The 14,451-nt window shown below is 54.2% G+C and overlaps 1 protein-coding gene across 1 annotated transcript in view; it reads left to right on the forward strand.

Moving 5' to 3' along the window:
• The window catches only part of WNT3A (Wnt family member 3A), a 40,849-nt gene extending 26,929 nt beyond the window's left edge, over positions 1-13,920 (forward strand). The window contains exons 3-4 of the mRNA XM_026488565.3: positions 7,609-7,874; positions 13,441-13,920. Of these exons, the coding sequence (XP_026344350.1) occupies positions 7,609-7,874; positions 13,441-13,920 (746 nt within the window). The remainder of the gene's footprint in view (positions 1-7,608; positions 7,875-13,440) is intronic.
• The last annotated feature ends 531 nt before the right edge of the window (positions 13,921-14,451 follow it).

A 14,451-nucleotide genomic window follows, 5' to 3' on the forward strand; every position in this document is an offset into this window, starting at 1 on the left:
TCTTAAGGAGGTGGTAAAGGAGACCCCCCCCCCCATGCTCCCTCCTCTCGCCTGGCTGGGTAACATTTGGGGGCCTCCTTCCACAGGCCTGCTTGGTCTGGCCACCATCTTGAGGAGGGGGACAGGTCTGTGAGTCATTGTGCCCTGGGCTATTATAGAGCCCAGGGTTCATCCCAGGATTGCATCAGAATCACCTGGGGACCCTTTAGAGAAATGGGTGTCCCGCCAAGAACTATGGCCCCAGGGCCCAGCATGTGTGTTCAGTGATACACTGCCCAGGGTGACTGCTGCTGGAGCGGCCTCTAGCCCTCCCCCATGCAGAGCTTCTAGAGGGGTCCACCCAGGCAGGCAGAATGTCACAGGAACTCCATCTTATTGATCAGTGGTCACATCAGAACCACAGCCCCCTTCCAGGAACTTCTGCTCCCAGAAGTCACCCGTGTTTCTTGGAAAGGCCACTCCAGCACCCCCTTAGTCTCATCCCAGGAGTATATGTCCCTATCCTTGTCATCCAGTGCGATCCCCCACAGTCTTCCCTCAAGAGAGGACAGGTGAGCCCAGCTACCTGAAGTCTACAGGCACCAGAAAGACCTGGTGGGGGTGCGGGAGCCTTGCCCCAGGCCCTGTCTGGGCTCAGCATCCACTGCTGTGGGCAGCAGTACATCAATTGGCTGGGGCTGAGGGACCCTGCAGGACCCATGCCAGTGCTAGGCAGGGAGGAGTGCCCCTCTTCCTGTCTGGGCCAGTTCTCTCAGCAGTGATGAAAGCACTTGGCAGACTCAAGGCAGGGGGACATATTGGTCCCTGCTGAAACAGCTTCCGGGGCAACCTCTCTGCAGGAAGGTCAGCTCCAGAGCAGAGGCTGCAGCCTTCTTGTCCACTGAGAGCACAGTCAGTGCTCAATTACCAGTTGCCAATTGCCAACTTCATGGTGAAGCGTGAAAGATGAACTTTCTTCAACACAAAGTACCCTGGAAACATATCTTTTTGTGTGTGTTAAAAGGTTTTTTTTTTTCCTGAAATTATGATAGTTATTTTTTATATGTCTTACTCTCCCAGAAAAAAAGTAAAAGTAACAACACTTGGTGATCCTAATTTAGTCCTCAAATGATCTCTGGTACTTGACAAGACCGTGAAATTTGAATCTGGAAGCAAGAATTTGTTAAGGCCTCTCTAATTTGAAGTTCTGAAACTTTGCTAAGGAGGCAAAGTTACTGCTGAAGCCCATTTCATGGGTGACACCTAAGTTTCCACAGCCTAGTTGCGATGGAACACTGTGGGGCTTCTCTCCCTGCCCTCTGCCAGACAGCTAGCTCTCACCACATAGGACTCCCTCAGCTGTCCCAGACTTTACTCATCCATCTACCCATCCAAAAATCAATCCATCCATCCATCCATCCATCCACCCATTGTCCATTCCCCATATATCCCCACCTATCCATCCACCCACTCACCCATCCATCCATCTACACATTCATCTATCCACCATGCATCATCCATTGATCCATTTATCCACCCACCCATCCACCCACCCATCCATACATCCATATATACATTTATCCACCCATCTACCCATGTTCCACCATCTATCCATCCATCCACCCATCCGTCCATCCATTCCCCCATCCATCATCTATCCATCCACATCCCCATCTACCCACCATCCAGCATCCATCCATCCATCCATCAATCCATCCACCCATCCATGTACCCACCCACCCAATCAGCCAGCCAACCAGCCACTCACCCATCCATCCCTCTCAATCCTGCCCCAGAGTTCACATTGGCAAACTTCATTGTGTGCCATTATTTTCCCTACTCTATATCTCAGGATCTGTAAGGCTGGTGACTTTGCACAGTTCAAAGCCAAGAACCGGATTCACAACAGCAGAGCCTCTCACTAAAGGCAGGATTCCCCTGGTTCACCCTCCTCCTTTCCAGTGCAAGGGTTCTCTCCACTGGAGAACGGGTCATCCAGCTTCTCCTTAATTAACAATTGGATGGGTAGGTAGTTTTTTCAACTTTCAAAAACCTGGGTTGTTAGAAATTTCATCAGATAGAGCAGCAATCCATTTTCTTGCAGATTTCTTACCTAGGTTCTTGAGAATGGATACCTTACATCTTGCCCACCTCATATTCTTAGTTCTGAGCCTAGTGTGTAGCTCCTTATAGACTCTAAGATCCTGGATGGATGGATGGATGGATGGATGGATGGATGGATGGATGGTTTGATGGATGGATAAATGGACAGTGGGTGGATAAATGGATGGTAGATGGATAAATGGTGGATGGATGCAAGGATAAGTGGAAAGATGGTAGTTGAATGGAAAGAGGAATAGATCATTGATACTTCACAGGAACTCAGTAAATAATTGGTAATGAAACAATGTCAAGTTTCTGGCAAAGATGGTGTTCCCCATGGAAGATGCTTAACTCACAGAATGACTTTGTCACTGAATTCCCTTTCTTCTTCCTTTTCCCAGCCCCGACCTCAATTCTGAAATTGTGACAGTCATTTTCCATAGGTCTTATCCTCTCACAGAAAGTGACAACACTTGGCAGTCCTAGTTCAGTCCTCAAATGATCTCTGGTACTCAACAAGCCTGTGAAATCCAAGTCTGGAAACAAGATTGGTCTAGTTCTGGAGTGCTGAGGCTCAAGGAGGCAAAGCCCATCTCATAGGTGTGAAGAAGCATCCTGGGGCCAGCAGAGCCGTCCTGAGCAGCTCCCAAGGCTCGGGCTGACTCCGTCCCAGGGGCCCGTGTGCCCTCCTCCTCTCTTGACCTGCTGGAGCACATTGCAGGTGATGGGGACAGAGGTGTCTCCAATCTCATTGCAAAGATGTGATTCCCTTCCCACGGTGTGATGGCTCCCCTCCCACTCCATAGCTGCCTCTGTTGTGTAAACAGAAGCAGAAACCTCTGACAAAGCTGCTGTCGGTGGCTAAGAACTTCGCTGTGGCTGGGGCGGCTGCCAGGGCTCCAGACCCTGGTCTGAGTCCTCACTGTGCCCTCCCCACCCACGGCCTCAGGGGTGCCCTGTCCCACTTCCTCCAAAGCGTGAGGCTGTGTCAGATCATGACCTTCTGGTTTCAAACCCCTGTGGAAATCTGATAAAAGCAATGGGTTCTCTATCCAAAACACACACATACACACACCCCGAAGTTTTCTGGCATGCCCTGTGATTCCTGCCCACAGTGAAGCCTGTCCAGAGACCCCTGGATCAGAAGCCCCACTACTGTGGGTGTCACCTGGACACACTGGGCTCTTCCTTCTGCATGGCCTCAGCATGCATTTAAAAAGAACTGTGGACGTACAGAAACATCACAGGAACAGTGCCCACAGTGTCCACATCCCCTCCCAGACCTCCCAGGGCTGACAACCCACCAGTCCAGCAGCATCCATCAGAACAAATACCCATCCATGTTAGCTGAACTCCAGACTATCCCCGGATTTCACCCGTTTTTCCAGCTGTCCGGGATCCCATCTTAGGTCCATCTGGTCCTTGCTCTTCATGCCCTGGAGGAGCTTGGTCAGGCCTCCTGGGTTTGTCTGAAGTTTCCTGATTCTTTGGTGAGAAGGCCTCCACGGGTGTCTCTGGAGCATCTGCTCAAGGGGTGCTTGGTGTCCATTGCCTGCTTGCTGGGGTGCCCACAGCCCTGACCCCTCCGGCAAGGTGGGGCGGGCCAGGCGTCTTCAATGCCAGGACACAGCCTTCCCAAACTGTGTGGAGGCCGTGTCTTCCATTTTAAACAGACTTTCTTTGCCAGAGCAAACCGTCGCACGCTTTTCTGGCTGCCGGTCTCGTGGCCTCTCCTCAGAGCTTCTTTTCCTTTGGAGCAAGTTGAGGGTGGGCTACAAGCTGTCCTCAGCCTTCGGGACTTCATGTGTGATGAGTGTTTTCCTCATTGGGCAGAAGGGGAGATTGAGGCCCACAGGGGAGGGAGGCCTGAGCAGGGTCACACGGACAGCTGGTGACAGAGCAGGGAAAGACTGACTTCTTCTTCCTCCAAGTTCAAGGGGGACCCCTCCCCCTCCAGCCCTGAGCACGCCCTTCCCCTCGAGTATGTCTGGCAGCCTGGCCTGAGCCTGATAAGCAGCCAAGCCCTTGTTCGGGGAAGGGGCAAGGCCCCAGGCTTGCTGGCTCTTCCCTTATCTCAGGAGGGGAGGCGGGCAGAGGAAGAGGCAGTCTCCTCCAGTAGGAGTGATTCTGGCCCCCCGGGCCGGGGTCGGGCACTCAGGGCCTGGAGCAGGGCCACTGGGAGCCTCAGCCAGCTGGAAGCAGCCAGAGGGTGCAGCAGGGAAGGGCACCGGGTGTGTGCACTGGGTTCCAGGAGAGCCCAGGACATGCCGGCCTGCCCCAGGAGCCTGCAGGCCCCTACACGGGGTGCAGGGGAGGCCACAGGCCGAGGCTCTTGCAGAGTAAGCAAGCAAGGAGCCAAGCCCACCCTCTGGGGAGAACATTCTCTTGGGAAGACAAAATAAAGGCGTGACTCTGCTGGAGGGAGGGACAGAAGGACAAGGGGTCCATGTCCAGGGCACACTGGGATTTATTCACGGAGACCTTAGACCCGCAGAAGGCAGCTCCTGCCTGCCTGGGAACTGATGGGTTGTGTTACAGACGCAAAGTGAGGCAAGGGCATCCAGCATCTGGGGGAGTGGCTGCCTGGCTGCCTTTGGGAAAGGGGACAGTGAAGGTTGCTGAGCGGGGAGGGGTGAAGAGCCAGCCCCACGGGCTCAGATCCTGCTCAGCCTCCCTGTCCCAGCCCAGGGCCCCTGGAAACGAAAGATGAACAAGGCACAGTCCCCGCCTCAGGGAGCTTCCAGGCTGAGGAGGGGACAAATCAGGAGTGGATGGAGGCGAGAGCTTCCTGGGCCAGGCACTGACCACACCCAGACGGCATGACCACCCCAGCCTGAAGAGCAGACAGGGGACACGGCAGGTGCACATGACCAGCGGAGCAGCTGGAAATCGCCCCCGGGGAGGACGGGGGCTGAGTGTGGCTGGAGGCCAGGGAGCAGCTGCCAGAGCTGGGAGGGCAGCAGGTGGGGCAAGCCTGTGTGCAGGTCAAGCAAGGACACAACCCCAAACCTCAGAAGGGACTAGGCAGGGCTAGGTGGTCATGAAAAGAAGGGCTGTGCCCTTAGCCCATGTGTGCACATATCAGTGCGCTCGTGTTTGTGTATGTGCACATGTACTGCATGTGTGCGTGCGTGTTTGTGAGGACGCGTGTGTGCACAGACATGTGGCACACGCATGTGGATGGGGGACCTGCAGGCTGGGGCTGAGGGCTCCCTGCAGGAGCCTCCGACGGTGCAGGTGACAGGTGCTGAGGGCTGAACTCATGGGAAGGCCTGGGGGGAGGGGGAGGCACGGATGGTAAATGTGCATTTTTCAGTGACAGGTGTTTCGGGTGTTGAGTGAGTCTGAGTGTGTGCCTGCTGATGGCTGGAACCCGTCTTGCAGTCCCCTGCCTCTACCTGCCTGGGCTTTGGGGCATGCAAGCTTGGGAAGGGGTGCGGAGCAGTCCACAGCCTCTGCTTGCAGCCTCTGCTCGCTCCCCAGGATGAGACCTACCCGCTCATCCCCCTCCCAAGACAAAAGCCCCCTGGGCACTGATGTGGGTGGGGAGGCGGCTGCACCCCATGATGGGAGACATTGGGAGCCCCGGCACTGTCCAGGCCTGCTGCCCAGCAGGAACATGGGGACATGCAGGGCACCCCTCCATGCCCAGCATGGAAGGCCCGGTCAGGCCCATCCTCACATCTCTCCTGCTCCCTTCTCCCTCCTACCAACCTGAGAAAGGAGGGTTGCCGGTCCCACCTCATGACAGCAGCAGAGACATCCAAGGGTACATCAGCCATCAGACACCAAGCCCCAGGCCTGCTCAGCTCCACAGCCCATGGTTTTTCACCTCAGTTTTTAAATTCCTGCTAATCAGCCCGTAAGCTCCATGAGGCCATCACGCTCCCTCCTGCAGAACCTGGCAAAGAGCAGGTGCTCCAAATGCACATGTGGAGGAATGAGAGTTCCATCTGCTCACACAGAGTAGCCCCATGCCCTCGCCTTCCACCCACAGGGATTGTTGCTGGGTACCCTTGCTGCAAGGCTTGCACAGACCCGGGAGGCATGGTGCACTCATGTGGTCTGAGGAAGCCTGGCTGGGGACCAAGTGTCTGCAGGGCCTCTGCAAAGCCCCCACATGCCCTGTGCTTCTGGGCCTCCCTCAATGCCTCCCACATGCCTCTGTCCACTCCTGGTCAGCCTTATCAGCTCCTTCTCAAGCTCCAGCCCTCCTCCACTGCACTTCTGGAAAACCACCTCCCCAGACTCAGTTTCCCCTTGTGTGGAAGGAGAGGCTGCATTTGGGGGCCTGGGCAGCCTCAAAACCAGCCCTCGGGGTCAGTAGCAGCTTGGATGCTGAGGCCCTCGGTGTCTCCAGGCCCAAGAGAAGGGGGCCAGCACAGAGTAAAGTGTGCCGTGGGGGCCACTGGTCTTGAGCAGGGTCCAGAAGAGGTGGCCCTTCCTGGAGTTAGGGGTGGAGGAGGGGAAAGAGTGCAGGCAGAGTGAGAGGTGCAGGTGGGTAGTGTGTGGGCCAGGAACTGCCACCCAAACAGGCCATTAGGCTGCCGGAAGTTTCGGCTTGGACTTCCAGGTTGGGGGGTCTCCACCCTGGGCTGTTGGGGCCCAAGGTTTTATTTTTTATCTGCCTTCTCTCAGTAGATGATTTTGAGATCCATCCATGCTCTTTATTCTGTTTCTGCTAGACAGAATCCATTTTACTTTTGTCAGTGAGCTATGACCGCCCGTAACGTTTAGTTTCAGGTGTGCGACATAACGATTCGGTAGACACGTGCACTACAAGACGACCACCGCAGTCAGTCTGGTTGACACACAGCACACCCCACGGCTACTGTTGTGTTTCTCGTGACGGGAGTTGGAAGACCTATCCTCCTAGCAGCCCTCAAACACACAGGACAGATTGGTTAGCAGAAGTCACCACACTGCGCATCACGTCCCCACGACTGACTTATTTCAGGCCACAGATTTTTATCGGTTGACCTGTTGGTGGACATTTGGGAACCTCCAGACGGGGGTTCTTACAAATACAGTAGCCGTGATTTTTGCTTCCCGGTCCCTGCGAGGACGTGAGTTTCCTCCCGGGTACATACCTAGCTGAATGGCCCGGTCACATGGCAGGTATCTGATTTTAAGAAGCTGTCAAACCACTTTCCAAGAAGCAGTACAATTTCCTTGCCCCCAGCCGTGTTCGGGGTTCAGATTCTGTCCATCGTGGCCAGCACTGGCCAGGATCTGACCTCGGATTGCAGGGATCCCTGTGGTTCCTCACGGGGAGTGATGGCCAGTACCGCTCCTTGGGCTGGTTGGCCCTCCAAGTACTTCCTCCTGGTACCCGCCCTCCTCCTTGGGTCTTCCGTGCGGGGGGCACCCAACCCTGCCTGGCCACTCCAGTGACGGTGAGTCCAGGACTCCCACCCACCCCAGGGGGCCCAGGCCCAGCCCAGCAAGGGGCCGCGATGCCCCGGACCAGGCTCCACCACCCCAGCCCCTGCCGCGTCCTGCCAACCCAGTCACCTCTCTCCACAGCCACCCGGGAGTCTGCCTTCGTGCACGCCATTGCCTCTGCCGGCGTGGCCTTTGCTGTGACACGCTCGTGTGCCGAGGGCTCCGCAGCCATATGTGGCTGCAGCAGCCGCCACCAGGGCTCTCCGGGCGAGGGCTGGAAGTGGGGTGGCTGCAGCGAGGACATCGAGTTTGGTGGCATGGTGTCTCGAGAGTTTGCAGATGCGCGGGAGAACCGGCCAGATGCCCGCTCCGCAATGAACCGCCACAACAACGAGGCCGGTCGCCAGGTATGTTGGCTGCTCTTGGCTGGTCCTGGGGGTACGTGGAGTGGGGAGTGTGCTGGGGATGCACAGGGGGTGCATGTTCTCAGGAGCACCGGGAGTCATCCATCCAGGCCCTGTGCATCCTGCGGGTGCAATGGGGGGCCATCCCACTGCGGCCCTGTGGGTCTGGGGGGTGCACCCTCTGACCACATTTCTGAGGGTCCTGGGGAGATAGACGCCTTCTGAGCAGGATGTGTGCCCCGGGGCCCTGAAGGGTGTGGTTTGGTGGAAATACGGTGGGAGGGCTGTCTCTGGTGGCCAGGCTGGGGATCTGCTCACCTACTGCCAAGGGCTGTCTGAAACAGCCCAGTCCAGTTGCTGCACGAGGGTCTAGGGCATTCCCACAGGGTGGCAGGTTGGGATAAAGGCTTGCCCTGTAGGAGTGCCTGCACCTCCAGGGAGGAAGACAATGAGGCCCCTACAGCATAGCGTGGGACATTCTGTGATAAGGAAATGCACACACAAGGTGACGTGGGTACCTCAGAGGGGCCACACCCCGGGCTGGCATCTCAAACAAAGCCTTCTGCTGGCAACGGTGCTGAAAGGAGTGCATGCAAAGTAACACAGTTATCTAGGTGGAGGGAAGCCAGGAGTCTTTGGGCAGCCCAAAGTGTACGACTGCAAGTGAGTTCATCTGGTAGACTAGCATATGGAGAGCAGAGGAAGAAGAGACATGGGGACCAAGCTGGAAGGACTGGGTCTGAAGGTCATGGGGGACCAACGGAACACTGACCACTTGTGGAATCCAGAGAGCTCCAATAGATTCAGCAGCACAAAGATGACGCTGGCCTTGGAACCAGGGGATTGCAGGGGACTGAGGCATTTGACTGCCAGCGACAGAAGACAAGGTGACTGACTCATCTTTCTGTCGGAGACAAGTACAAATGCAGGACTACATGTGAAAAGTGTCCTGTTAAAAGCATAGGATGCCCACCTGTGGACCATCCATCACCTGACTTATCCCAGGGATGACAGTGCAGGGCAGACAAGAAATAGTCTTGTCTAACAAATGGCGCCCAGTCAATTGGGCAATAATATGATGGGAAGAAAAAACTAACCTTGGCCCCTACCTCAGACCATAAATAAAGTCAATTAGAACCCAAATGGAAAAGGTGAAACAAAGAAAAATGTCAGGAAGAAAACACAGGAGAACATTTCTGTGACCTTGGAGTAGCAAAATGTTTCTTAAACAGGACCAAAGAGCACTTACAATGAAAGAAACATGTAGCAATACTGTGGACTGCATTGAAGTAAAGAACTTCTGTTCATAAAAGGACACCTACAAAAGGTATAGGAGGCTGAACAGGAAGCTGCAGCTGGAAGAGAGCTGGAAGAGAGCTGAAGAGAGCTGCAGCTCGAGGAGAACATAATGGGAGTTCTGGGGAGCTGGTGTTCAGTGGCTGGCAGGTCGTGAAATTTTGTCAGGTTTTGCACTTATAACATATATACTTTTTGTATGTATATTATGCTCCCATAAAGTTATTTTAAGTGCCAAGTAAGTAACCTCATATACTGAGGAATTAGCAGCTCAAGGGCCGGGAGAAGGCAGAATCCTGAGCCCAGCACTCACGGCAGCTTTTGTCCTGATCTGGACCAGAGTACATACACTGAGCTGCACTTCCGGCAGCCTCCCGGAGCTGAGGGGCCTGCAAGGGTGCTATCTCTAGGAAACCACTCCTCAGCTCAGGCTGGGACCCTGAGGAGTAAAGGAAAACCAGAAGTAGACCAGCCCTTGCTCACATGTGCAGGCTGGAAAAATCTCACGGTCTGGGAACTGATTACGGAGATCCCAAATTGCTGGTTTTCCCACACACCTGGAAAAAGCAAGCAAATCCTCTTCGGGGGATGATCACCTTATTCAGGGTCAAAAAAGGTTGCTACAAATATTTTTTCAAACACAGCGCCCAGCACATAATCAAAGGATAACCTGTCATATGAGCTGGTGACACAACGAATGATCGGTGGCAAAAACCACAGAAACTAGTCTGCAGGGACTCCAGATACTGGCATTATGAGATGCAGATTGTGAAAAAAGAAATGTGCTTACTTAGGTTTACAAAGCCAAAACACGAGTCTGAATGTCTCAGTGGGGAACTGGAAACTATAAAAATCACAGAATATACTTGGGAAAGAATCGCACAGCAATTGTGAAGGGTCTATGAGGAATCCCAAAACATAAGCATCCCTCTGCACCCCCCAGGACCCCACTAAAATGACAGTGAGTGAATGTTACAACACATAAATACATGAACACTCCTGACAACATGGAAACCAGGGGCTAACAGTGCAGCAAAAGTTTGCAGACTAAGAAGGAGATCCATGAATACTTGGGTCTTAGGAGAAAGTAGAATCTTAAACCAGTAGAGGAGAACTCTGAGAACCAACCCCAGACTTACTAGTATCAGGTGTCTTGAAAAGTAGAGATAAACAATGGGGCTAAAAATGGGAAGATGGGTTGATAATCTACTTTAAAAGCAGTTTATAACCCACCAGGTCTTCTGTCTAACTCCTTGCATCCAGGAAAACCCCCCCACCCTCTACCATGGCAGAAATCTGGAGGTGTGTTTTCCAGGAAGGGCAAAGCACAGTGTGTCTGGAGGGACACCAAGGACAGCCTGGGTGAAGGTGAGGTTTCCCAAGTGAAAGTAGTCTCCATCTACACATGCCTTGCTCTTCCTAGTCTCTGTACCCCACAGTGAATCTTTATGACCCTCCAGGCAGGAGAATGGAAGATTCTCCCCCTGGGGATTGGACTAATCCAAGAGACTCAAACATACTGCCTGGGGATTCCCCATGAAATAATGGAGCCAGGTCCCCTCTATAGTGAGGGCCCATGCTGGTAAGTCCCCACCAAGCACATGAGCTTCCCACACAATGTGTAGTGTCCTCCTTTTAAATAGACAGCCAAGGATCACAGGACATGAGGAAGGCCTCTCGCATCCACAAAGTAAAGACCAAAACAAACAAAAACAAAACTTATGGGAAAAGAGACATTGAAAAGAGAGATGAAAACTTCCAGGCGCCTGGCTGGCTCAGTTGGTAGAGTGTGTGACTCAGAGTCATGAGTTTGAGCTCTACATTTGGTGTAGAGATTACTTAAAAAAAATTTTTTTAAGTGATTGAAAAAAGTTAAAAAAAAGAAAAAAGCTGCCACTATCCCCAGAAAGATAAAATACTCTTTCCATAAAAGTGGAATAGGGTGTTAAATGAAAAGAACATTTAGAGAGGGGGGAAAAGCTGGTAGATACTAAAAGTAGAATAGCAGAAACCGAACTCCCAGCACACAGGTTGGCAGATACTTGAGATACCCATCTATGAAATAAAGGAAAAAAGACAAAGAGATGGAAAATAAGAAAAGAATGGAGAACATGGGGGAGCTGTCCAAGACAGACAATGAGGAGCACTGAGAAGAGGAAGTTCGCAAAGAAGGCAGGAGGATTCCCAGAACTGAGGATCACAAGTTTCAGACCAAACAGACCCAGTAAGAAACTCTGGAACATGAGAGAGGAGACCCATATCAAGACCTATCATCATGAAATTCACAACCTACAACACAGAGAAGCCCTCCACACCGTGGGTTTCATGCAAAGGATCAGGAATCAAAATGGCATCAGAGTTCCCAAGAACAACATTGGAAGCTGGGATAAAAGTGGAACAGTTCTTTCCGAGTTCTGAAGGGAAATAAGATTCTAAGCCAAGAATTTTATACCCAGCTAAACCATCTTTTCCACTTTTCAAGTAGAAAATATGTGTTTTTGGTCATGCACATTTCACAAAATCTACTAGACAGCCTCTGAAAAAGATGTCTCCAAGAAGATGAAATCTTTGACTAGGCAGTGTGTTTGCACATCTGAAAGAGGATATTTAGACAATTCGGGGCAAGCTTGAGTCTCAATCTGTAATAAGTACATTAAAAACAGCAACAACAAAGTTTTGTAGGAAAGGAAAAGGAATCATACCCTGTCACAGGGCTCAACGGGGTATGACATTACACACAGTTCCAATACTGCCAGTGCTGGATATTGATCTAACTGGGTGATGCTTCAGTTTTTTGGGTGGGTGGGGGACTAGGCAGGTGTGCACTGGAGTGGTGGTGTGATGATAAAGAGCTGACTTCCCACCCTCCATGGTGAGAGGGGAGACATTGCTGGAGCCCCCAACACTCAAGGAGCAGCGAGACAAACATTCTGTTAGAGAGGCAAGAGGCACAGGTTTTGCCTGGGCTGATCAGGAAGGTGCCGCGTGTGAGCGGGTGTGGGAGTGAGTCTCAGGAACTCTTGGACTCTTTAAAGTATATGCATATATAACTTTGATAAAAGTAAACGTAAAGACACTGAAGAGGTGTCTCCTCTGGGAAAGAGAAGAATATGGAGATGAGACAGAAATTAACTGGGGGGAGGGATGCAGTCATTACAGACGCCCCAGGAGAGGGCCAGTATGAGCAGGAAGTGTAGAAGAAACAGCAGGAGAGGGGCGCAGGGTAGAGGCAGCTTCTGGACGCAGAGCCCACCTTACACTGACCAATAGGAGTATAATGGGACTTGTGTACATAGCTGTAATTTTCTTGTAGCCACATTTAAAAAGGAAACAGGTGGCATTCATTTTTAACATTAAATTTTATTAAGGTGGCTATATCAACCAACATGTTATCATTGCAGTAATGGTCACCATCAATATTAAACTAGTGAAGGAGATAGTTTACATCCTCTTCTTGAGTGAAGTCTGGGGACGCTGTGTGGGCCAGCATTCAGCACAGCACACTTTGGACCAGCCACATCTCCAGGGCTCATGGACAGCAGGCGTCCATCACAGTGGTCAGTGCAACCGTGGACAGTTCGTATTGAGTCACAAGCCCCTTCGCCTCCAACCCCATCCCTTCCCTCAAAGACAGAAGGGAAAAGACACATTCCTCACCCAGGCCCTTGGCTATTGGTCTTTAGGACCCCAAAGTCCCCCAGGCTTGTCCATGCACACTACCTTCCTCCTGTTGGAATTCCCTTACAGCCCCATAAACCCAGCCTCCTGGGCCCTGAAGGTTCTCTGCTCCAGCCACCCCCATTACCTGCGCTCAGGTCAGCCTCCAGCCTTGCCACCATGTGCATGTCCTCTGGGCTGCGATCTTAGGCTCTCCAGGTCAGCATTAATGTCCTCCCTCCTGCGTGCCCTGACCAGATCGTCAGTTACTGTTACTGTCCCTTCCTTCCTTCACTCAGTCATAGAGGCTGTAGAAATAGACCCAGCCAGGAGAGAGGCGAGGCTCCCAGGCCCTGCCCTCCGGGGATCTTGGGTCCGCCAGGGTGCGGACCCGCACAAGCACCTGCAGCGCACAGAAGAGGCGGCGCCGGGAACCCACGGAGAAGGGCCTTTATGGAGGAGACAGGTTACATTGGGCTTGCCAGGAGCTCATGGGGCGGGGGGACCGCAGGCAAGGAGCACACCCGATGCTCCCCCCCGCCGCCGTGCAGACGAACGGAACCAGGGAGGGGGGTGCTTAGGGTCCGCCCTGACGCCCCTCGGCGCGCTCCTGCAGGCCATCGCCAGCCACATGCATCTCAAGTGCAAGTGCCACGGGCTGTCGGGCAGCTGCGAGGTGAAGACCTGCTGGTGGTCGCAGCCCGACTTCCGCGCCATCGGCGACTTCCTCAAGGACAAATACGACAGCGCCTCGGAGATGGTGGTGGAGAAGCACCGCGAGTCGCGCGGCTGGGTGGAGACCCTGCGGCCGCGCTACACCTACTTCAAGGTGCCCACGGAGCGTGACCTGGTGTACTACGAGGCCTCGCCCAACTTCTGCGAACCCAACCCCGAGACCGGCTCGTTCGGCACCCGCGACCGCACGTGCAACGTGAGTTCGCACGGCATTGACGGCTGCGATCTGCTGTGCTGCGGCCGCGGCCACAACGCGCGCACCGAGCGGCGCCGCGAGAAGTGCCACTGCGTCTTCCACTGGTGCTGCTACGTGAGCTGCCAGGAGTGCGCGCGCGTCTACGACGTGCACACCTGCAAGTAGCGCGCGCCGCCCCGGGCGGGGGCGGGGCTCCTCCTGGACAGGGCGGGGGCGGGGCTCCTCCCTGGATGGGGGCGGGGCTCCGCCGACAGGGGCGGGGCCCCCAAGTGGGGCTCGGCCCCCAAGTGGGGCTCCTGGATGGAGTTGAGGCTCCTCCCTGGACTGGGGGGCGGTGCTCCTCTCTGGGGGCAGGGCTCCTCCCTAGATAGGGCGGGGGCGGGGCTCCACTCTGGATGGGGGCGGGGCTCCCCGACAGGGGCGGGGCCCCCAAGCGGGGCTCCTGGATGGGGTTGGGGATCCTCTCTGGACAGGGCGGGGCGGGGCTCCTCTCTGGGAACAGGGTTCCTTCCTAGATGGAGCGGGGGCGGGGCTTCTCTCTGGATGGAGTTGGGGTTCCTCCTGGACAGGGCGGGGGCGGGGCTCCTCCGGGAGGGGCGGGGCTCCGCCTGACAAGCGTTGATTTACTCCCTGGATGGGGCGGGGGCTCCTCTCTGGGGGCGGGCCTCCGAGTGGTGCTCCTGGATGGGGTGGGCT

Source organism: Ursus arctos, unplaced genomic scaffold (assembly GCF_023065955.2).
Source record: "Ursus arctos isolate Adak ecotype North America unplaced genomic scaffold, UrsArc2.0 scaffold_5, whole genome shotgun sequence".
NCBI lineage: Eukaryota > Metazoa > Chordata > Mammalia > Carnivora > Ursidae > Ursus > Ursus arctos.